This window comes from Phascolarctos cinereus, unplaced genomic scaffold (assembly GCF_003287225.1).
Source record: "Phascolarctos cinereus isolate Bilbo 61053 unplaced genomic scaffold, phaCin_HiC Scaffold_4;HRSCAF=312, whole genome shotgun sequence".
Classification (NCBI taxonomy): Eukaryota; Metazoa; Chordata; class Mammalia; order Diprotodontia; family Phascolarctidae; genus Phascolarctos; species Phascolarctos cinereus.
The window spans coordinates 447,854,984-447,878,835 of record NW_027555847.1 but is presented as its reverse complement, the minus strand read 5'-3'; the positions used below and the strand labels follow the sequence as shown (position 1 = coordinate 447,878,835).

General features: G+C 35.4%; 1 protein-coding gene across 3 annotated transcripts in view; it reads right to left on the bottom strand.

Moving 5' to 3' along the window:
* Positions 1-3,341: 3,341 nt before the first annotated feature.
* The window catches only part of IMPA1 (inositol monophosphatase 1), a 33,066-nt gene continuing 12,555 nt past the window's right edge, over positions 3,342-23,852 (bottom strand). For all 3 annotated transcript variants that reach the window (XM_020995726.2, XM_020995727.2, XM_020995724.2), the window contains 8 exons: positions 19,585-19,653; positions 18,897-19,030; positions 17,035-17,139; positions 12,411-12,456; positions 9,580-9,688; positions 7,439-7,547; positions 6,022-6,173; positions 3,342-4,879 (listed from right to left, as the gene is read on the bottom strand). In XM_020995726.2, the coding sequence (XP_020851385.1) occupies positions 4,764-4,879; positions 6,022-6,173; positions 7,439-7,547; positions 9,580-9,688; positions 12,411-12,456; positions 17,035-17,139; positions 18,897-19,030; positions 19,585-19,647 (834 nt within the window). In that variant the 5' untranslated portion in view covers positions 19,648-19,653 and the 3' untranslated portion in view covers positions 3,342-4,763. The remainder of the gene's footprint in view (positions 4,880-6,021; positions 6,174-7,438; positions 7,548-9,579; positions 9,689-12,410; positions 12,457-17,034; positions 17,140-18,896; positions 19,031-19,584; positions 19,654-23,852) is intronic.

Below are 23,852 nucleotides of genomic sequence, written 5' to 3'. Positions count from 1 at the left end.
ATGAGGAAACTGAGGCAATGTGACTTGCCCAGAGTCACACAGTTAGTAAGTGTCTGAGGCCAAGATCTGAACTTAGGTCTTCATGATTCTAGGTGGCCTGGAATCAGGAAGACTCATCTTCCTGATTTCAAATCTGGCCTCAGACACTTACTAGCTGCGACTCTGGGCAAATCACTTAATTCTGTTTGTGTCAGTCTCCTCATCTGTAACATGATTTGGACAAGGAAATGTCAAACCACTTCCATATCTTTGCCAAGAAAACCGCAGATGGGTTCATGAAAAAGACTGAACAACAATTTCCTGATTCTAGGTGTTCACTCACAGAAAATAGTCATAAATAAATTTCTGAGTGGTGATGGCACTAAACTTGGCCCAGGAATTATGGGTGTGAAATAAAGGCAAAGAAAACCAAAAGTAGTAGTAAAGATAGCATTGGTAGATTAAATACCAGTTTGCATTGCCCATGTTGACATTTCCATTAGCATGAAAAATTCAACTTGATTCACCCATTCACAATTAACTGGGATTTACATTTTGTAAAGTTTCTTATTATCCAGTTTCTGATACTGTTCCCCTCCTAACTCCCATCCATCCATACACAAGAGCATCTTGTAATAAAAATGAAATCAAATTCTCTGAAGCAAGGAGTGGTGGTTAGAACTTGAAAAACTGTATATAAAAGGGCAGCTAGGTGGTACAGTGGATAGAACATCTGCCCTGGAGTCAGGAGGACCTGAGTTTAAATCCAGCCTCAGATACTTCCTAGCTGTGTGATCCTTGGGAAGTCACTTAACTCTATTGCCTACCCTAAACAAACAACAAAAAAAAGCTATATATACAACATCATAGTGATCAGAGTTCCTAAGTCTTTCATAGTTATCTGTCTTTACAATACTGTTACCAATGTATAAATTGTTCTCCTGGTTTTATTAACTCTACATCAGTTCACACAAAGTTTCCCTGGTTTCTTGGAGGCCATCCCCTTTGTCATTTCTTACAATACAATAGTATTCCATCACATTTATATACCATGACTTGTTCATCCATTCTGCCCTTTATGGGCACCCACTCAGATTCTTATTCTTTGTCACCTCAAAAAGAAGTACTAACCCTTCCTTTAATCTTCTTGTTGTTCAGTCATTTCAGTCACATCAGACTCTTCCTGACGTTCTCTCCTCCACTTCCCCCTTTGAGAATGAAAGGAAAATAAAACCCACTACAAACATGTATAGTCAAGCAAAGCAAATTTTCTCATTTGCCATGTCCAAAATGAAATAGATATACACACAAACACACAAATATATTTCATTCTGCACTTTGAGTATTTCACTTCAGGAGGTAGGTAGCATGTTTTTTCATTAATCCTCTGGAATTATGGTTTTTCATTATAGTGATCAGGGCAGCTAGGTGGCACAGTGGATAGTGTGCCAGGCCTGAAATCAGAAAGACTCATCTTCCAGAGTTCAAATCTGGCTTCAGACATTTACTAGCTGTGTGACCCTGGGCAAGTCACTTAACCCTGTTTGTCTCAGTTCCTCATCTGTAAAATAAGCTGGAGAAGGAAATGCCAAACCACTCCAGTATCTTTGCCAAGAAAACCTCAAATTGGGTCATGAAGAATCAGACACGAATGAGACGACTGAACATCATTAACAAGATATCCATCCCAGGTTCACCTTGTCACCATGCTGTTAACTCAAGCTTTAAATGATACCACCTCCCTCAGCCTCCACTTCCCTCTGTTGGAGGGCTAGAGGATGGCATACCAAACTCCTCCCTTTATAGAGGAAAGAAACTGGGCTCACGGAGTGTTGGATACATCCAACTCAAGAACAACAATGATGCAAGTGGTATTCCTAAACAGCAATAATAAAAGGAAATACAGCAGTACCATAAAAATTTCAAATCCTTTCTAATTTTTCCATACACTATGATTTTTTTTAAAACTCCAGATCTTGTTTGGGAGTGGACATGCATGTTTGTAATCTCTGCTACTGGGTAGGCTGAAGCTAGTAGTGCACTTGCATTCCAGAGTTGCAGAATACTTAGCCAAAGGAGTTTCTGCAGGATGACCTGTATCAATATGGTGAGCCCTCAAAAACAAATGGCTACCTAAGGAGGTGTCAACTGGCCTGGGTCAGAAATGGTACATGACAAGGCTCCCATGCATATCACTAGTGAGATTAGTCCATGACTGGCTGCTGTACTTCCAGCCTGGAGGGGAAAAAAATGTTCCTTGAAACAAATGAGATTTTTTTTCACATGTCAACAAATCTGTGATCTTGTTAATATCAGTACTTTCTTCTTTGATGCAAATTCCAACTTAATAATACCTTTTCAACACGTATAATTTTTGCCATGTTCTCCCATAGACCCTCCATAAAGAATCTATCCAACATGCTGAAGGTCTTTTTACATTTTAATAGTTTTTATGCAGCACACAGCCTGTCCATAAGTTATCCCTTGCTCTTGATATATATTTCCTTTTCTAATTATGCATTTACTTGATGATATCTCTCATGCCACATCTGTCACAGCACATCAGTGGACCCTGAAACCAACTTGTACTTATCAGGTATCTCTCCATTCCCCTGTGGCTTACTTTCAATGGAGTTAATACACCAATACATATAATTGGGACAGACATTGCAATTGGGTGAAGCTAGACTAGGCATCACACAGTGAACAGCTAAAAGAGATTTAGATTGGATTGCATTTGCTTCTAACAAGTTCTTCCTGGATGCAAAAAGCAATCCTTTCAAATACAAGTTATTTTCCTAGTGGTACTCTACTGTTGCAAATCTTGAAAAATCACAAAGTCCAGTTTCTTCATTATGAGTATTATAGATTTATGTACAGATACATATAAATATCATTCATAAATATTTGTGATAAGTCTTATTCATTACTCTGATTTTCCAAAGTTTCAATGACCAAACAATGACTTTAACTTTTAAAGTGTAATTTTAATGCTACCCAAAGAAGAAGCTATTCCATTAGCATAAAAAAAGCTTTATTGGAAGAAATTGGTGGACTAGTGGATGGTGAACAGAAATATGTATGCTAATATAATAGCCTAATGAAGAATGAATAGGCTAATAAATAGCCTAATAAAGAAAATAGGACTACAAAAATGAGAAGCATTATAGGAAAAATCTCATTAACTGCAAGATTCAAAATATTTACATTATTCATTAAAAAAAACCCTCCCATAAAATCTGAATATACCTTTCAATAATTTCCTTTGGGACAGGGACTGTTTGGTTTTTGTCGTTGTGTTCCAAGAAACTAACAATGCCTTGTACAAAGCAGAATCTTAACAAATGTCATGAACTGTTGGATTTAAATATCAATTATTTTTTATTTATTCCACATTTGTAATATTTATAACTAAAACAAATTTAATTTTTAAAAAAATCTCTCTTGGCATAATACAGTACATGATGCTTTAAGTACTTACATCAGTTAACTGTGTAAGTACAATTGTAATACTTATATTTTAGTATCACCTATTAACATACAAGACAATGAATATGATTCTCTACCTTGAACACTTTAACATTTTTAACTTCACCAAATATAAAACACACATTAGTTTAACACAAAGCTTCTATGTTCCATTCACATTTTAGGTTATGGCCTTGAATAAATTAATCCTTTTATAATATCTATTAGTCAGTGCAATTTTCCTTTACATGGGTGGGAGAAAGAAGCCAAAGATTGCTGGGGAAAGTTGAAGCTACAGAATCTGCTGGAAGTGGAACAGAAGAACTACTTTTAGAGGACACCAAATAGGTCAATATGAGTCTACTCTATTTGCTCTGCAACGTTTACAAAAACAACCAATGTGACTAGAATCAGTCAAAATGCCAAACTGAATAAAAGATTCTTTGAAAAATCAAAATGGCATCAAATATCTGGTCCAAGGGATTTTTTCTAATTTTTCCATTGCTTATTTTGGCATCCTATAAACATAGCCTCATCCTGGCATCTGCAGTAGGATAGTTAACAAACAGTTTAAAATAAATTCTCCCTATGACTAGGACAATTATCAAATAGTCACAAAAGCTGTATTAATTTCAAAAACCTCTGAATGGAATATGGTTCTATGGAATGATAAATGTCTATTCACTGAGCAAATTCCCCTTAATAATAATTAGACTTTAATGTCAAATAAAGTCTATTCAACTCAATCTTTCAGCAATTACTCTGACTCTTGAATTGTTGGCTTCAAAATAAGGTTTAAGACATTATGACCCAAGGAAGAAGTTAGTTTTTCAGTCTTATAATTCAATAAAATATGGCTTTTGCAGCCCTAAGCTTTTTTTTCCCACAGAGGTTTATTTTTAATTTAAGGGTACATAAGTATCTAAATATCAAGTTAATATGATATTCTGAAGACTGCATATCCAGAAGCAACTCCACACAGTTTGTCCTTGACTATTTCAATTGACTGCATTGTGAATATTTTATGAAGCATATTTATTTTGGAGTTCTTCCTCCTCCCCTCTATGTATTCCTTCCTCTCAATAAAACCATTTAAAAGAAGTTAAAAGAATGCTTTTCTGTACTTTGCTAAGTAAGCAAATTGTAATTTTTATAATCTTGAAATCGAGGACAGTTTAAAATCAACCTTATACTTTTGAAAGAGGCACTACACATTTAAGCTCAACTTATAGCTGAATTTGAATGATTCGCAATCCCCAGCATGTGACATGGGGAAAAGCAGTTTGAGATTAAATCATCCACTCAAACCGTCTCAATTATTCTTCATCATCTCGCTGAAGAGGTATTAGCTGGATTTCTTTGGCGATTCTTTCTGCCAAGGCTCTGCTGCTTGCAGCAATTATTCTTCGTGACATCAAGTCAAAAGGTCCCCCTAAAATCAAAATCACGAATATCAATGAATCACATGCAGTACAGGAGGGCTCAAAGTAAGATCAGGATACGTACAGTCAGTTACACAGTGTTTCATGGCTTACTCAAGTCTTAAAAAAGTGTATCCTCTCACACACCCGTGGCAAGTAAGTGTTAGCATTAGATAAATGGGATTCCTAGGCTTACTTACTTTATCTGATACAAACAAATGCCCCATAAATATCCCATTCCAAAGTCTGGAAAGGAGATTTATACAGCCTTCTCATCATCTAGGTGTCCATGAAAACATATATGACAGTCAAACTTCCACATCTCTCTACCTCCAACCCTTTCATTCTCTTGCTCTTTTCCCTGGCTTCTTAGTTACCTTTGACCCATATCACTACTTAACTTTAAAAATTCAGTTTATTAGCTCAAAACAGTTATTTGACTTCTTTGTTTATGTAAAGAAAATCTTAAATTAGAAAGGAAAGAGAAGAAGGAATGTAGGTGAAAGAGTTCAGTTCACCAAATTCAGATAAAAGATAATTCCTCACAGCAACTACCCACCCAAAAGTGCTTTGGGAGATAACAAGTCACTATGACCCCAAAGGAATTAACCAAAAATCTCAGGGCTACTGACACTCATTCTGAGAAGCACAGACATAAATCAATGAATCAATTCAGAGCCATCAATAGCCTCACACACACTTTTTGTTATTTTGGTTTTGTGAACAATTATAGATTTTCCCAAGGTAAAAGCTGAGTCAATCAGTCAACAAGCATTTATTAAGCACTTACTTACTATGTGTGAGGCATAGTATAAAGTGCTAAGGACACACAAAAAAGAAGAAAATAGTTCCCACCCTTAAGGAGCTCATATTCTAATGGGAGAAAACAAGGAAACAACTATGGACATAAAGATATGTACAAGTAAAATGGACATAACCTCAAGGAAAGGAACTAATATGAGGGGCAGTGAGTAGGAATAGACCAGGAAAGGCCTCTTACAGAAGGTGGGATTTGAAGTGAGTCATAAAAGAAGCCAGCATAAAAGAAAACAAAACAAAACAAAAAAACAGTCAAGCATTTAAAAGGATTAGTGAATTATGGAAGGAGGCTCAGAAAACAGGCTAAAGGTTCTCTGCCACCATATAATTTTACCTGTTACATCCAAAAGCACTCCACCAGCTTCAGTAATGATAATACCAGCTCCTGCCATATCCCAGCAGTGAATGCCCATTTCATAGTATGCATCTGCTCCTCCACTTGCAACAAGGCACATATTTATTGCTGCTGTACCAACGCCCCTTATCCTAAAACACAGTATTTTAAACAAAATTTACTAAGAAAAATAATATCCTTTAAGACTGTTCTTGCTTTTCTCAATTCACTTTATGGAGTGCCACCTGAAATATCTGTTATCCATCAATCCATGGGATAATTAAGGCTAATATATCAAGAACAGTGTGTCATTTCCTGATCCTGTGCATATATTCTACAAAAATAATGAAACAAGTGCTGACCCTAACAAAATTAAATTATTTAATATGGTTTAACATTAACTAAATAAGAGTATTTTGCTAACAGTATCAGTAATATTAATATTAATATTAAGCAATGAGAACATATTGCTAAGAAGAAATAAAAATGTTTTTTAAATCCCACCAATAGTAATATAACAATAAGACTGTCAGTTGCCACATACTTTTAGATCTGTTAAACATGAAATTAGCTCATTTTACTGATATGTAAGAAACATATCAATAAACATATAATATATAACCATATAATAAAATATAAATATAATCTTGGATTATAAGAAATGCCAGTACTTTAGACATCGAAAATCTTTGATTTATAACTAGAAAAAAAATCATAAACTTTAAAAAGCAACACAGTATCACAGGATCAATCATCCTTGACTGAACTGTAGCATTACTCTAAAAATGTAAGATAAAGATAAAATAGTAAATGGAGTAACAAATAAAATAAGGCTTTGTTTCATTTTGAGAAAATCTTAGAAATAAGGATAGCTCATGGTCAGAGTAATATAGGATGGGAGGATGGCAAATGTCATCACCATTTTGAGAAAAAGGGAGAGGAGGGAAGGCAAGCGGAATCTGCAAACTATAAGCTTGCCTTGAATTCCTTGGCAAAATTCTAGTTGCAAAGTTGGAAACAATCAACAATCACATAAATCTGCAATTATTCAGTAACTTTCTTTTTACATCCACTCTAAAGAAGCTGTCAGGAGCCACAATGGATGAAGTAGTTGGTTTTCCTAAAGGCACTTATTATATTAAATTTCAAGAGCCTCAAATCCTAAATAAAACTAAGATTTACTTAAAATAATATTTTTAAAAGCTTTTACCTTTGAAATATTCAAGAAAAATTTCTGTAACTGATCAAATATTAGTTTTAAGCTTTTTTTCCACATGAACATTCTAAGATGACTGAATAAGAATTAAACCACATTTTAACCATTACTACATTGAGACCTACAGCTCATGAAAAAAAAATCATTTCTTATTCTAAAATGTCAGAATTCTTTGAAGTTTTCAATAGAAGACTAGCTTACCCATGAATAGGAATACAAAGAAGTCTCTCCATGTTTGAAAGAATAATTTTTACAATCTCTGGTTCTCTGTTAGATCCCAATTCTGTCACCAAAACTGATTTAGTAATATCTAAAAGAAAAAAAAACCTAACATTAGGAACTTGAAATTTCATTATCTTGAACTTGGGACAAAACACAATTATCCATCTGCAATTCAGATTAAATCATGACATAAGTCCTTCTACACTTTTTTCCATCAAACATGTCTGCATTTCAGCCTACAAACTTCTTTTGTTTTTAACAACAATATAGGCGATCCATCACCTTATGGAATACCAGGGGATACAAAGGCTAGAATGATGACTCACTTTACATGTAAGATTGGATTTGTTCAATATGTACATATTTACATAACACAATGCCAATGTATCTAATATTATGTTTTAAATAACAAGAATTTGGAAATTAATTCTGCAGAAAGTAGAAGAATTTCCTGAAGTTAGCTAAAGAAAATGTCATGCAAGGTCATGCTTGCTCAAGTAACAATCAGAATATCCATCCATCCCACAGACAGGACTCAGGGCAATGTAGGATTTTCTTGGACCCCATGGGCACTGAGCAAGCATCAAGTACATAACAATTACAAGCATCCTAAACCCTTTCGTTTGCCTCATGACTCCAGCTATTTATGTAGTTGGCAAAGGCAGAAGCTTTCTGTTCTTGGGATAACTCACTGAAATCAATACAAAGTCATGGATGCTTGACTATTTCCTCTTCATCAGGTACCAGTTATCCCAATGCTTGGGAACTGTGCACATTTAAACTTTAAAATCCACTAAGACTTTTGGAACACATTGTATATGTATATAAGACCAGGTAGAAATGTTAGAATTAATGATAAACCTTCAAAAATGAAATTCACTCATAATTTGTCCTATTCTCTTCTTTCCATATGACCTCACTGTATATTTTTAGCACTGCCCACAAACAACTTCGGTTGGAGTCAATATTTAACAATACCCAAATGATGGTTCCTATAATTCTCAAAAGAAGTCTAGCATTCCAACCACTCCCCAAAATGCACAGGATACAACCCATCTGTCTACACAGACAGATAGATCCTCAGGTGGGAAACAAGCAAATACTTTGAACCAGAACATACTGAACTTTGATACTTTAAAGCACTATTTGTATATAGATTTCCCATAAAATAGCAGTATGAAACTTTTTAAAAAGTAAATTAGTATCATAGATTTAAAGCAGCTAGGAACTGTTGGAATCCATCTAATCCAATGTCATCATTTTAAAGATGAGAAAACTGAAGCCCAGAGAAACAAAGTAGTTTGTCCAAGGTCACACAAGTAGTAAACTACAGAGCTAGGATTTGGACTTCAAATCCAGTGTTTTTCCATTGCACTGCTGTTGAGTTGCACAGGCTGAGGCAATTTCAAATCACATTTGCTTTCTTTCTTTCCATGATTAGTATTAAAAGCTGATCCATAGCTAGAAATAGGAGAAAGAAAAAATACCAAAACACTGGAAGGAAATCAATAATCATATGCCACAAAATCCCCTTGCACACATTCACACAATTCATCACTGATGAATGGAATGCTCCTCGCTCTAACTTTGTCAGCTTTTGGCTAGAGTCCTTCTCATCCTTCAAAGCCCAGTTCAGGTACCATCATATCTGTTTCATTATTATCTTTGTATCCCCGTAGCACTAAGCCCAGTGGCTGGCACATAACAGGTGCCTGATAAATGCCTGTTGATTGAGCCTTCCCTGATTTTACTAACTGAAAAAAATCTCTCCCTTTTTGAATTTTCTTACAGTACTCTGTCTAGAACTTTGCTTTGCCCTTATTATATTTTACTCTGAATTATATTGACATATGTGTGTATATGCATATACATACATATACATATAGGTATTATCTTTTCCCCTCATGAGACTCTCAAAGCTTCTTGTGGGCAGGGATCATGTCACTTTCATTCTTTTTTTAATTTTCTAGCTTCTAGCAAAACCTTGTACATAATTGCACTGATATTTACTGGGCTTTATCATTTGGAGAATTCGAAATATTATAATAAAAATAATTCAAAGCCTTCTGAATTAATCATCTATTTTCTCTCTACCACCAAAAATTATTTAATAAACTTACCTTCTTGTCCTGACACCTGAAGTTTCTGATCATTGCAAAAAGCCCCTTTTCCTTTCCTGCCAGTATACATTTTATCTTCTATACAACTGTATACAACTCCAAATTCCATCTACAGAAGAGAAACAATTACAAAAGTATAACACTGTATTATTCTTAAGGAAATCTTCAGTAGCAAGAGAACATATTTACATATAATTGTTTTGGTGATCTGACCAGTGATTTCACTGATATAGAAAATTCCTGCAGATTTTTTTAACTTTATTTTTCTTATTTTTTCGGTCTGTGTTTTCTTTTGCAATATGGCTAGTATAATCAATATCAAACTGCTTCCCTTCTCGAGAAGCAGGGAGAGACAGGAGGGATAAAGAAAATATGGAACTCAAAATTTTTAAGAAATGAATGTTAAAAAATTTTTATATATTAATTGGGAAATATTTAACAAATATATATATATATATATATATTTTTTATATATATACATGTATACACACACACACACACACACACACACACATATACATGTATACATATTAAATAAATAAGAAAACTCCTTCTACCAACTCAGAACAAGAGGCACTGCCTGGGGCACTAAAAGGTTAAGTGACTTGCCCAGAGTCATACAGGCAGAATGTCAAAGGACTTTAACTCTGGCCTTTCTTTTTTCTAACCACAGCACTTCATCCACCACTCCATGCTGCCATGTGTTTACTTAAATAAAATAATTTGGTAAAATGACTTAACTGCTACATATTTAAAATGTAGATTTCTAGACAAGTCTGAGTTTGAAAAAATCTTGAGGTCATTTAGTTCCAGACATGAAAATAAAATTTAAACCCTCTAGCCTATTCCAAAGCTCCTTGCCACCTTTCTAGAAAAACGGCCTCTCCTGGATCCTATGTTCTTCCCTCACTTTCTTTCTGTCCCTTGGCTTCCTATAAATTGAGTAGTTTAGGAGGGAAGGTCTTTTCTTATCCATGATTCCAAACTGGAAGTCTAGGCCCTACACACATTACTTCTATTAAGTCAAGCTCCCTGGCTTAAACTAGTTATAGAAATTTCCTGAAGCTTCCTTCAGGCTTCCTATGTAAACCAATCATTAATACATAAAAGTTGGCCAGCTCCAAAGGCCTCGTTATTATTAATCAGTTGGTGTATATTCATTGAGAGCACATTTGTACGGGATCGCCCTTATTAAAATGGAGCTCCTTGAGAGCAAGAACTTTCTTTATGTCCCCCACAGAGATTAGCACAATGCCTAGTACATAGGAGAATCTTAATAAATGCTCACTGACTGATGTTAAGTACTACACATGCTAGGTTATAAGGAGAATAAAAAGGAATTCTAAGACCAAACCTACTGTTAGGAGTTTACAATCTATCTGAGGAACTAAGATAAATAAAAGGGGACCCAAGAGGAATAACCCATAATAATCTATGCATGGACTGATAAGGGATCACCTCTCCAATCTATGCTACTCATTGCTACCAGAATGAGCTTCCTAAAATATTAATTTGCTAATGTTACTTCCTTGTTCAAAAATCTCCAACAGTTTCCCATCTCCAGAATATAAAATCCAGGGGCAGCTAGGTGGCGCAGTGGATAGAGTACGGGCCCTGGAATCAAGAGACCTGAGTTCAAATCAGACCTCAGACACTTAATACTTACTAGTTGTGTGACCCTGGGCAAGTCACTTAACCCCACTGCCTAGCAAAAAAAACCAAACAGAATATAAACCCCAAACTCCTTAACACAGCATTCAAGATCCTTTCTAATATGGCTCCAAGCTAAAAGAGGCAGTATGGTAGATAAATTGTGAAACACAATAAGGAGTCAAAGGACCTACGTTCAAATCTCAGTTCGGTCAAGGAGTAAACCACTTAACATCTCTGAAGCTTGTTTCTTTATCTATAAACTGAAGTGGTTGAACTAGATGACCTCTAAGATCCCTTCTAATTCTCAGTCTATTCTCCCTACCTTCTCTTCCTTTTCTCTCATTAGTCCTCTATACAAACCCTCCATTTCAGCCAAACCGTTCTAATAGTCCTCATTCTGTGAGCATACCTTTTATTTTTCCACCTTTATGCCCTTATTCCTAATCTCTTTTCTGTTCCCCAAATACTGTCTCCACTTCTATCTATTCAAATCCTATACAGTTCAAATAGCATCTTCTCAATGACCTCTTCCTTAATTATCCTACAATCTAGCCTACTTCTCCATCTGAATTCTTCAATCTACCATCATCCAGTTCCTTTTTGTTACAAAGTGCTTTGTATTTGAATAAATGTATTACCTCCTCACTTAATGTAAATTTCCTGGTAAGTAGGGGAGAGGTATTATATTTCTTTTGTATGCCCATTATACTTTGTATGTAACAGGTGCACAACGAATATCTGTAGATTAATCTGGTGACAAAGGCCTAACATAAAAGTTAATTCTTATGTTTCATAATGCTCCCTTGTCAGGAAATTCTTTATACCCACTCAAAATCTATGAAGTCACCTCTGAAGTCAATTCTTCCTTATCTTTGTTTATAAAGCTCTCATTTACAAAATTAAATAAACAGGTTTAAACTAAGCAGAGTCCATACATATTCCTCAGAATTTATTAAAATATTTGAAGGCTAATTCTAATTTTCTTCACTGCAAAGATATGTAATAATAATTAACAATTATTGTCATTTATAATACTAAGTAGGTAACATTATATCATTCATACATATACATTAGCCCAAATTTAATTGCAGGAAAACTTAGAAATCTTTTCCCAAGAAAATAATAATATATAATTCAAGACAGATTTCAATGCCTATAAATTTTAAATGCCTACATACCTTTTTTCCCACAACAAAGCCAATGGAAACAGCTACAAATGGAAATCTTTAAAAAATAAAAACAAGAAAGATAACAAATATTCAAAATAAATAAGATTTTTTGGTCAGACCTTTTTGCAAGAGTATACACAACTCTATGCTGATAGCTTCATATAATACAGAAAAAAGACAAAATATTATGTGCTCTTTTTCTACCGAAGAAAAATCACAGTATGATACAATGTTTATTAATAACCTTTTAGCTGTATTCTAAAATGACCTAATAAAATTGGGGAACATATTTCTTCCACATATAGTCTTGATCTACTCTGACTTTACTTCAAATTAAAAGCTAATTTTTCTTTATCTGCTTCTCAGGACTACTGAATTTTTAAAAAACTAATTTTTTCCAAGTATCTCCAAGATTATGTACACTAAGTATAAATAGAGAGGTGATGAACTAGAGGTAAAGGATGAAATATACATTTTTAGGCATGTCTAATGTGCTGATTCCTTTTACCTGACTATACTCATCTGTCACAAAGAAGAACTTTCAGATTTTGAGGAGAAAAAAAGAGGGCAGTGATAGTGATTTCAAAAAAAAGAAAAAATACCAGTAAAACATATTTCAAATTTACAGAAGAGGATAAAAGACATTTCAGGAGACAAAGATAAGCAGGGTAGTTTTGGAACTACGTTTTGAATTTGTTAATGGTTGACCACAATAGAGGTTCACAATTTAATATACAATCATCTTTTTCTGCTTCTTTGTACATGAAAGTGATCACTTTTGTTAAGTTCATAATAACAAATGACTTTTTTTAAAAGAGTGACCAATGGAACTTATTGCATATCATAGTTATAGATAGGAGAACTTGGAATAAACAAAGATAGCACTGTGAGATGTAAAATAGTTAATTTTGATTACATTAAATTAAAAAGATTTTGTACAAATAAAACCAAGGTAGCCAAAAAGAGGAGACCCTCTTTTGGTCTCCCTCTACACTACTTCACTTGGTGATTTCATCAGATCTCATGGATTTAATCACCATCTTCATGCAGATGTTTCTCCATTCAATCTTTCCTGCCCCAGGCTCTCTGCTGACCTCCAATCTTGCACCTCTAACTGCTTTTCAGACATCTCAAACTTGGATGTCCAGTAGATATCTTAAACTCAATACGTCTAAAACAGAACTCATTATCTTGCACCGTAAACCTTCCCTCCTTATTAATTTCCCTTTAACTTTAGAGGTCAACACCATTCTCCCAGTCCCTCAGACTCACAACCTAGGAGTCACCTAGGATTCCTCATTATCTCTTACCCTTCCATGTCCAAGATGTTGTCAAGGACTATTAGTTTTACTTTTGCAATATTTCTCGAGGAAGTCCCCCTCTCCTCGTACATTGTCACTCTAGTCAGGCCCTCATCACCTCACAGTGGATTACTGTAATAGCAAGCTGGTGGGTCTGCCTGCCTCAAATCTTTCCCCACCCTAATTTATCCTGCATTCAGCCACTAAAGTGATTCTCCTAAAGTACAGGTCTGATTATGTTAACCCCACCCTCACTCAATAAACTCCAGTGGCTCCCTCTTGCTTCCCAAAGCAAATACAAAATGTTCTGTTTGGCATTCAAACCCCTTTATAATTTAATCCCCTTCTACCTTCCCAATCTTTTTACACATTCCTCCTTAACAAGTACTCTTCCATCTAGTGATCCTGACCTCCTGGGTATTCCACAAAGACAGGAGTAGGGAACCTTTGGCCTTGAGGCCACATGTGGCCCTCTAGGTCCTCAAGTGCAGCCCTTTGAGTGAATCCAAACTTCACAGAACAAATCCCCTTAATAAAAGGATTTGTTCTGTAAAACTTGGACTCAGTGAAAAGGCCGCACCCAAGGACCTAGAAGGCTATATGTGGCCTCAAGGCTACAGGTTCCCCATCTCTGCACAAAGACATTCTATCTCTTGACTCCAAACATTTTCTCTGGCTGACCCCCTCCCCTGTGTCTGGAATGCTCTCCCTTCTCCCCTCCAACTACTGATTTCCTTTCCTTCCTTACCAGCTAAAATTCTTCCTTCTACAGGAAGTTCCTAATACCTCTCAATTCTAGTGCCTTCCTCTTTTAACTATTTCCTATTTATCCCCAAAATAGCTTGCTTTGTAAATATTTGTATCCTTGTTGTCTCTCCCATTAGCTTGTAAGGCAAGAACTATCTTTTGCCTCTTTTTGCATCCAGTGCTTAGCAGAGTGCCTGACATTTAGTAAGTGTTTAATAAATGTTTAAGTAATAACTAAAAAAAAAACAATAATGGTTTAGGAGAACAGGTAATGAAAAATACCTCTTTCCTCACAGCAGAGAGGCAGAGAATTACCAGGGGACAATATTATATACCGAGTCAGGTGGGACACTTAATAAATGCTTGCTGACTTGACCTTAACAAGTTGACACACACATTGCCAGTACAACTGAACCTCTTTTCAGAATCACTTTAAACTATTAGGAGGGTAAAATGACTAGTTTATTTTGTCATTTTACATCTCAAAACAAAATACTTCTTTACATTCTAGCAAATCCTCAATGCTACTACTCAATACTAGGTATTTAACATAACTCTGATATAGGATTAACACTGAACTTTGTCAAACAAACTGCTGCTGGCTTTGCTGAACCAAAATGACACTTCTGGGAGGAGTGGTAACAAAAATCAGAACTGGCTATTTAGTATTCCACAGTCATCTCTACAAGAGCAGTGGAGTCAGGAAGAACTGGATTCAAATCCTATTTCTGGCCCATATCTATGTAACCAAGGGCAAGTCATTAAACCTCTCAGTACTCCCAGGAAATTCTCTGAGACTAAATATCAGACAAATTGTTGACTTGTATCACTGGAGAGAGTTGCCATACCAGAAAGCCCTGCACTGATGAAATCAGAGGACCAGGACAAAAAAAAAGTCTTAACTATAGAAGTACAACAATATTAACACATACATATCAACTGCTATCTCAGAAGAGAGAAAACATCAGGAAAATATGCAAGAGCACTTTAAAGGTTAGAACTAGATGAAACATGAAAAGTACTGAGTTCATGCCTGAAAGAACGTCAACCAAGAAGGTAGGAGGATACTGCAGACGTGTGCCAGTAAATCTTTAACAACCAGCTCGCGTAGGGGCACACGGGAAGTGCATGACACACTTTTAAATTTAATCTGAATATTGACAATTTCTCCATTGCTTTCTTAAGTCTATCAATGAAACTTAAGCCTAGATCTGTAGCATTTGCCAATTTCTGAGGTATAAATGCTCATACTGAAAACATAGTAATTGGCTCTCAAGAATCAAGAGAAGCTGGCTCCAGCACATGCCGGGCCATGGGTATCACCAAGCATTAGAAACAGGTCTAGGAAACACATTCTCCTTTGAATGTGTTCATATTTATTGTTCATATATTTAGGGCCAGAAGGAACAATAGAAGTCTCCTTGTCTAAGGCTTGCTTTTTATAGATGAGGACACTGAAACCCAAGGAGGTGAAGTGACCTGCCAAAGGTCACATACATAGGCAGTAAATGAAAGGGCCAGGACTTGAACCCAGGTTCTTCAATTCCACACATGTCCTAAACCCTAAGAAGGGCTTATATTTCACAGTTTTATATAGACTCAAGACAACCACTGCATGCCAAGTATACGCACATATATATAGAGGCAGAGATGAGAGACAGTGACAAAGGTCATAGATCTACAACTGCAATGGACCTCATGGACCTCAAAAGGCCATCAGTCCAACCTCTCATTTTACAGATGAGGAAACTAAGGCCCATAGAAGCTAAGTTACTTGCCCAAGTCACAAAGGTAATAACTGTCGGAGGAAAGATTTAACCCAGGTCTCTTGATGCCCAAGACAATGCTCTGTAAGTTGCTTAATCCCCCCTCCTCCATCCCTTCCTGTACCGATAAAAAAAAAATCTATTCATTTAAGGAAAATAAGGTTGATTCTCATTAGTAATAATTATCTTATAATTATCTTAATATTATCTAAAAATAATTATCTAATAATTAGTAATGTTTCCCTGAAATCCCTTCCTCTACTTACTCTTCCTTCTGAACTGTACTAGCTCCCTATTCCTTCCAGATTCTATCTATTCTGACTACCCTCTTCCCCATATGCATTTTAACCCCCTAATCTCTCAGCACACACTGAAACTCTGGGAGATCATGTTGTTCCATATATAAATTTTCATTTGGTTCTAGGGAAGAATCTGGGACAGCCAGGAGACAATTTGGTGACAAATACAACAGCTTTATGATGCTAATAACCACATTCCTGATTGAGAAAATTAAACAGTATTTATTAAAAGCAACAATGTTAAACATTCTTTTGTAAAAGTTGGTTATTTTTTGAAGGAGCTTAAATAGGACAATCATTTTTCTAAATGGTGGAATGTTAAAAATTTTAGAATTCCAAAACAAAAACCCAACAGCATACATCACAAAAAGTTGTTAACAACAATGACAAATAAATAGCTGATATTATATAAAACCTATGCTTACAAATCCATTTATACTCATTAATTAATTTGATTATCACAAAACATGGCAAAAAATGTCCATTTTATTGATAATAGTATTATTGGAGTGGTACATACCTATGAACAAAGTTAGTAGTTCCATCAATAGGATCAATTATCCATGTGGGATTATCAGTCAAGACACTGTATTCCCCAGCAGCCACTGATTCCTCCCCAATGAAACTAAAGGACAAAAATATCAAATGTTACCAAGTTCACTTTACTTTCATTTTCCTAAACACATTTCACAAACTTAGCAGTCTACTCACAAAAGCTCACACTTAGATCACACACTTAGAATTGGCACCTAGTTCAACGTCTAATTTTACAAATGAATAAAGGAAGGCCTAAGAGAGGACTTGCCTAGTGTCAAAGGTTATAGTGGCCAGGCTGAGATCCTGAACCCAATTCCTCTAACCCCATATCCAGCACTCTTTCTGCCTGCACACTCTTCTGCTATTATTCCCCTTTATTTCTGGAAGATCTGCAAGAACATAGATCTGATTCTGTGCTGGTCCCAGTTCTTACACAGACCGCAGGACTCAACACAAATGCAAAGTTAAGGTGAGTCAGAGTTCAAGAAGCTAAAAAGCACATCAGATACAAAGAAGAAAACATGAAGAACATCAAAAATACAGGGACAAGAATCAGCCTGAAATCAAACCAACCACTCAATGTGTTGTGCATATGACACCTGGCCTGGATCGGTCTAAAATAAGGAGGCATCTTAAGTAAATAACTGTGTGCCCTCCATCAGTGGGGTCTCTGTCCTTTTATAAAACCTCCTTTTCTACTTCAGTTCAATTCAGCAGCATTCACTTCACCTGGAGTAGGCCTGGTACAGGGTTACCTTGCAGTGACACAAGGAAAGGATGTAATGCTTGAGACCAACATTTAATAAAAGGGGGGAGACTTAGATAAATGCAAAGGAAAGATCCAGGCAAAATGCTATGAGGAATCTAGGGACAGATTTATGTAGCTAATTAATACAATTATCCTGCACAAGTCACCTCATCTTTGGCCTCAAGTTTCCTCATCTTTAAAATGAGGGAGCTGGACCAGAGGCATCTCAGGTCTCTTCCGGCTCTAACTCTACGATCCTTTTGCTAAGCTCTTCTACCCAGATTCTACTAGAATTGTTTCCCTCTTTGTACTGGTATCCCCAGAGCCCAACATTGCCTGGAATATAACAGATACTTAATAAATGTCTGCTAATCGATAGCTAAGGGTATAGTTTTTGTTCATGCACAAAGGTTGTGATTGCAGCTACGAATAGATACTGGTAAAGGAAACCAAGGCTTGAATCACTTGCACAGGGGTAACCGAGTGTTTGCTCCTCTCTCTCCCTCATAAAAGCAATCCCTTCTACCTGCAACATGAAAGTCTTCCTGCCGTGATTTGAAACTCATCTCCCTCCTCCCTAGTAGCTTCAACTTCTCCCTCTCTCCTGGGTGCTTTTCAGTCTGTAAAATGTATTTGAGTTGTCATTTTCTTTCCCCTTGCCCCCCACAAAAGCTTTCATTTGTCCACATTACTCTTCCAGTTTCTTCAGTGGGTCAAAGATGCACAGACTGGTCTTATACTAAACTAGGTTCCACTGCAAATAATACAATAGCAAAGTTTCGATGGAGAGGCCACATAGCCTAATGGATAGAAAGCTGACCTACAAGTCAAGGTGACCTGGGCTCAAATCCCACCTCTCCCACACACTAGCTGTGTGGCCCTGGGTAGGTAATTTAACCACTCAATAATGAAAGCAACACTCTAAGAGTTTAAGTGGCAAAAAGGCTTCCAACCTGCACTGGCATAAAGAACTTCTGTACCAGAGGTCTCCACATAACAACTCAAAAAAGTTCCAAGGAATTTAATTATGCCTCCACCTGTTTCTATTTCTGCATTATTTATACTCTGTATTTTTATACTTGAAATTGAAGAAATACCTGTGAGAAGGAAACCTTTCCTTTATGGCAGAAAGCATCATTTTTTCAACTTTTTGGTCAGTGGCTGTAACCAGATCTGCTGGAGAACTCTTCATCATGACAGCCATCTCATTTTTTAAAGCTTCCCGAATCACCTAAAGACATTGTTTTTAGTGAACACATGGAAAAAAGATGAATGATTTAAAACCAGAAAAAAAACACAAATGGTATGAAACATGAAACTACTGCTACTCAACAATACCCCCAGTATCAACCTTTAATTTACATAAAATCAGCCTTCAGAGATCACAGAAAGAAGGTTACAGCTGGAAGAACCTTATAGATGAGTTGACCACTTCCCTCCTTTTATAGATGATGAAACTAAGGTCTACAGAAAAGAGTAATTTACCAAGGCACATGGCTAATTAGTAGAGTTGAACTAGAAAATCATATCATCCAGGCTCTTTCTAAGACACAATAATTATAAATTCATGAATTTCTAAAACTGAGTCCTTTTTCAGACTCAGCTGTGTCATCTTTTCATATTATAGTAGTAGTTTTTTTAATCCAGGAGGCAGAACATTTATTTCTTTGAATTCAAGTGATATTTAGTCAAAAGAAAAGTGAGCTTCACTAGTTTTTTAAAAAGTCTCATTTAAAATAGCAACATAAATTGTGTACCCATCCATGTATATATGACCCAATTTACCTCTCCAGCTTTTCTTGCTAGGGTTATTGCATAATCCATGCATTCTTGCCAAGGATCGGCCATCTTCTCCTGTATATATTTAAAGACATTATGTAAAACAGCTACAAATTCCCAAAAGTCCTAATCCTAGCTGAAGAATATGCTGTTCAAAAGTTAGCCCCATAAAAGAAAGTTAGCCCCCCAAACACCCTTTGATTTCAGATTCACCACCTTTCCCATCTAAGAGTTCATAAATTTTTAAGACACCTTAGGTAACAGAGGCCTAGAAAGATAGAGTATCTTGCTAGGATGGGGCAAAGTCAGGATGCTTTTACTACTACCCCATGATGCTTGACCAAGTTCAAGGGCTTATTGGGATTTTTTCCAATTTTTTAAATTACTTATTTTTAGCTTTTTTTAAAAAAATTCTGAGTTCCATTTATCTCCTTCCATCCAGTCCCCCTCAACCACTGAAAAAGCAAGTGATCTATCAATTATACATGTGAAATCACGAAAAATATTTCTATATGAGCAACTGCAAATTGCATGTTGCAAAAAAAAAAGCAAGAAATATTAAAAAAGTGAAAAAATACTTCAGTCTGTGCTGAGTTCACAAGTTTCCTCTTTAGATGTGGATAGCACTGTTCATCATGAATCTTCTGTAATTATCTTAGATCATAGTACTGATCAGAGTAGCTAAGTCTTTCACAGTTGATCATTACAATATTGCTAATGCTGTGTACAATGATGTCCTGGTTGTGCTCACTTCACTCTGCACCAGTTCATAAAAGTCTTCCCAGATTTTTTGGAAATCATCCTGCTCATCACTTCTTACAGCATGATAGTATTCCATCACAATCATATAGCATAACTTGTTCAGCCATTCCCTAATTGATAGGCATCCCTTCAATTTCCAATTCTTTGACACCACAAAAAGAGCTGGTATAAGTAATTTTGTACATGAGTCCTTTTCCTTTTTATTTGATCTCTTTGGAATATACAGATTTAGTAGTGGTATTGCTGGATCAAAGGGTATACACAGTTTTATAGCCCTTTGGGCATAGTTCCAAATTGTTCCCTAGAATGGTTGGACCAGTTCACAACTCCACCAACAGTACATTAGTGCCCCTGCTTTTCCACATCCCCTTCAGCATTTGTCATTTTCCTTTTGTGTCATGTTAACCAATGTGAAAGTCATCAGGTGGGAACTCAAAGGTGTTTTAATTTGCATTTCTCTAATCAGTAGTGATTTAGAGCACTTTTGTAAATGACCATAGATAACTTTGATTTCTTCTTCTGAAAACTGCCTATTCATATTCTTTGACCATTTATCAACTGAGGAATAACTATTTTTATAAATTTGACTCAGTTCCCTACATATTTGAAATATGAGGCCTTTAATAGAGGAACTTGCTGTAAACATTATTCACCAGTTTCCTGCTTTTCTCTTAATTTTGGCTGCACTGATTTTGTTTGTGTAAAATCTTTTTATGTTCATATAATGAAAATTTTCCACTATACTGCCCATGACCATACCTTTTGTGTGGTCATTAACTCTTCCCTTATCCATAGATCTGACAGGTAAAATTTTCTATGTTGCCTTAATTTGCTTGTATCACTTTTTATGTCTAAATTATGTACCCAATTTTCCCTTACTTTGGTATATGAGGTAAGATCTTAGTCTATGCCTATTCCTGCTAAACTGTTTTCCAGTTTTCCCAGCAATTTTTTTCAAATACTAAATTCTTCCCCCAGAAGCTTGACATCTTTGGGTTTATCAAAACTAGATTATTATACTACTATATAGTAAATGTACCTAATGTATTCCATTGATCTATCAATCTATTTCTTAGCCAGTACCAGATTGTCTTGATGATTACTGCTTTGAAATATAGTCTAAAATCTGGTACCACTAGGCTGCCTTCTTCAGGGCTGTGGGGCCCTTCTCCCATTGGTTCTCTTGATGTTTTTGACCTTTTGCTCATCAAGGATGAATTTTGTTTTTTGGGGGTTTTTTTGGTGTGTGTGATCTACAAAATAATTCTTTGATAGCTTGACTGGTATGGCTCTGAATAAGTAAACAAATTTAGGTAAAATCATCATTTTTATTTTATTAGTTCAGCCCACCTATGAGCAATTAATGCTTCCCCAGTTGTTTAGATCTATCTTTGTGTGAAATGTTTTATAATTGCGTTCATAGAGTTCCTGGGTTTGTCTTGGTAGGTAGACTCCCAAGTACTTTATGTAATCTGTAGTTATTTTAAATGGAATTTCTCTATCTCTTCCTGCTGGGTTTTATTGATAATAGAGAAATATCGATGATTTATATGAAGATATTTTATATCCTGCAACTTTGCTAAAATTGTTAATTGCTTCAGCTATATTTTTGGTTGATTCTCTAGGATTCTCCAAGTATACCATCACACCATCTGCAAAGAGTGTTGGTTTTGTATCCTCATTGCCTATTCTTAGTTTTTAAATTTCTCTTTCTTGTCTTATTGCTACAGCTAGCATTTTCAATGCAATACTAAATAATGGTGATGATAATGAACAGCCTTGCTTTACCCCTGATCTTACTGGGAAGGCTCCTTGTTTACACCCATTACAGATAATGCTTGCTCTTGATTTTAGAGAGATACTACTTATCATTTTAAGAAAAGCTCCATTGATTCCTATGCTTTCTAGTACTATTCATAGGAACAGGTGTTGTATTTTGTAAAAAGATTCTTCTGCATCTATTGAGATAATATGATTTTTGTTGTTTTTGTTATCAATCTGATCAATTACATTAACACTGAACTAGCCCTGCATTCCAGGTATAGATCCTACTTGGTCAGAATGTATGATCTTTTTAATACATTCCTGTCATTTCCTTGCTAGATACATTCCTGTCATTTCCTTACCAGTATTTTATTTAAAATTTTTACATTGATATCTGTTAAGGAAATTGGCCTACAGTTTTTTTCATGTTTTTGCTTTACCTGGCTTAGGTATCAAAACAATATTCCTATCACACAAGGAATTTGGTAGAACTCTTTCTTTACTTATTTTTCCAAATAGTTTATATATTATTGGAATTAATTGTTCTTTAAATGTTTGGCAAAAATTTACATGTAAATCTGTCTGGTCCTAAGGATTTTTTTTGTTGGTGAGCTCATTTATGGCTTGTTCAACTTCCACTCCTAAGACACAGTAATTTAAGTATTCTATTCCTTCTTCTGTTAATCTGGAAAATTTATAGTTTTGTAAACATTCATCCATTTCACTTGATCAGCTTTATTGTCATATAATTGGGCAAAATAACTCTTAATGATTGCTTTAATTTCATCTTCATTAGTGGTACATTCAATTTTTCATTTTTTATACTAGTAAACTTGGTTTTCTTCTTTTTTTAATTCAAAATAGTCAATGGTTTATTTATTTTGTTGTTTTTAATCTTTAGGATTAGATTTACTATCCAACCAATTTTTCTGAGTAATATTTTATTTTTCCCAATTATATATAAAAACAATGTATGATTATGATCACCATACATTGTACATCAGAATGTATGATCTTTTAAATATATTGCTGTCATTTCCTTGCTAGTATTTTATCTAAAATTTTTACACTGATATTTGTTAAGGAAATAGGCCTATAGTTTTGGTGGGTTTTTTTTTTTCATGTTTCTGCTTTCCCTGGCTTAGGTATCACAACCTAATTCATCACAACAAAATTCATTTTAAAAATTCATTTTTAAAAATTTTAAGTTCCAAATTTTCTCCCTCCCTCTGTCCCATCCCTGAGGCAGTGAGCAATTTGATATAGTTTATATATGTACAATCATGCAAAACAGATTTTCATATAAGTCATGTTGTGAAAGAAAACCAAAAAGTGTGAAAAAACTAAACAAAGTGAAAAATAGCATGCTTTGATCTGTATTCAGACTTCATCAGTTCTTTCTCTGGAGGTTGATAGCATTTTTTACCATGAATCCTTTGGAATTGTTGTGGATCACTGCACTGCTGAGAAAAACTAAGTCATTCACGGTTGATAACACAATATTGTTGTTACTGTGTACAATATTCTAGTTCTGCTCACTTCACTTTGCATCAGTTCACGTAAGTCTTTCCAGGTTTTTCTGAAATCAGCCTGCTCATCATTTCTTATAGCACTATAGTATTCCATTACAATTACATACAACTTGTTCAGCCACTCTCCAATTGATGGACATTTCCTCAATTTCCAACTCTTTGCCATCACAAAGAGCTGATATAAATATTTTTGTACAAATAGATCATTCCCCGCCC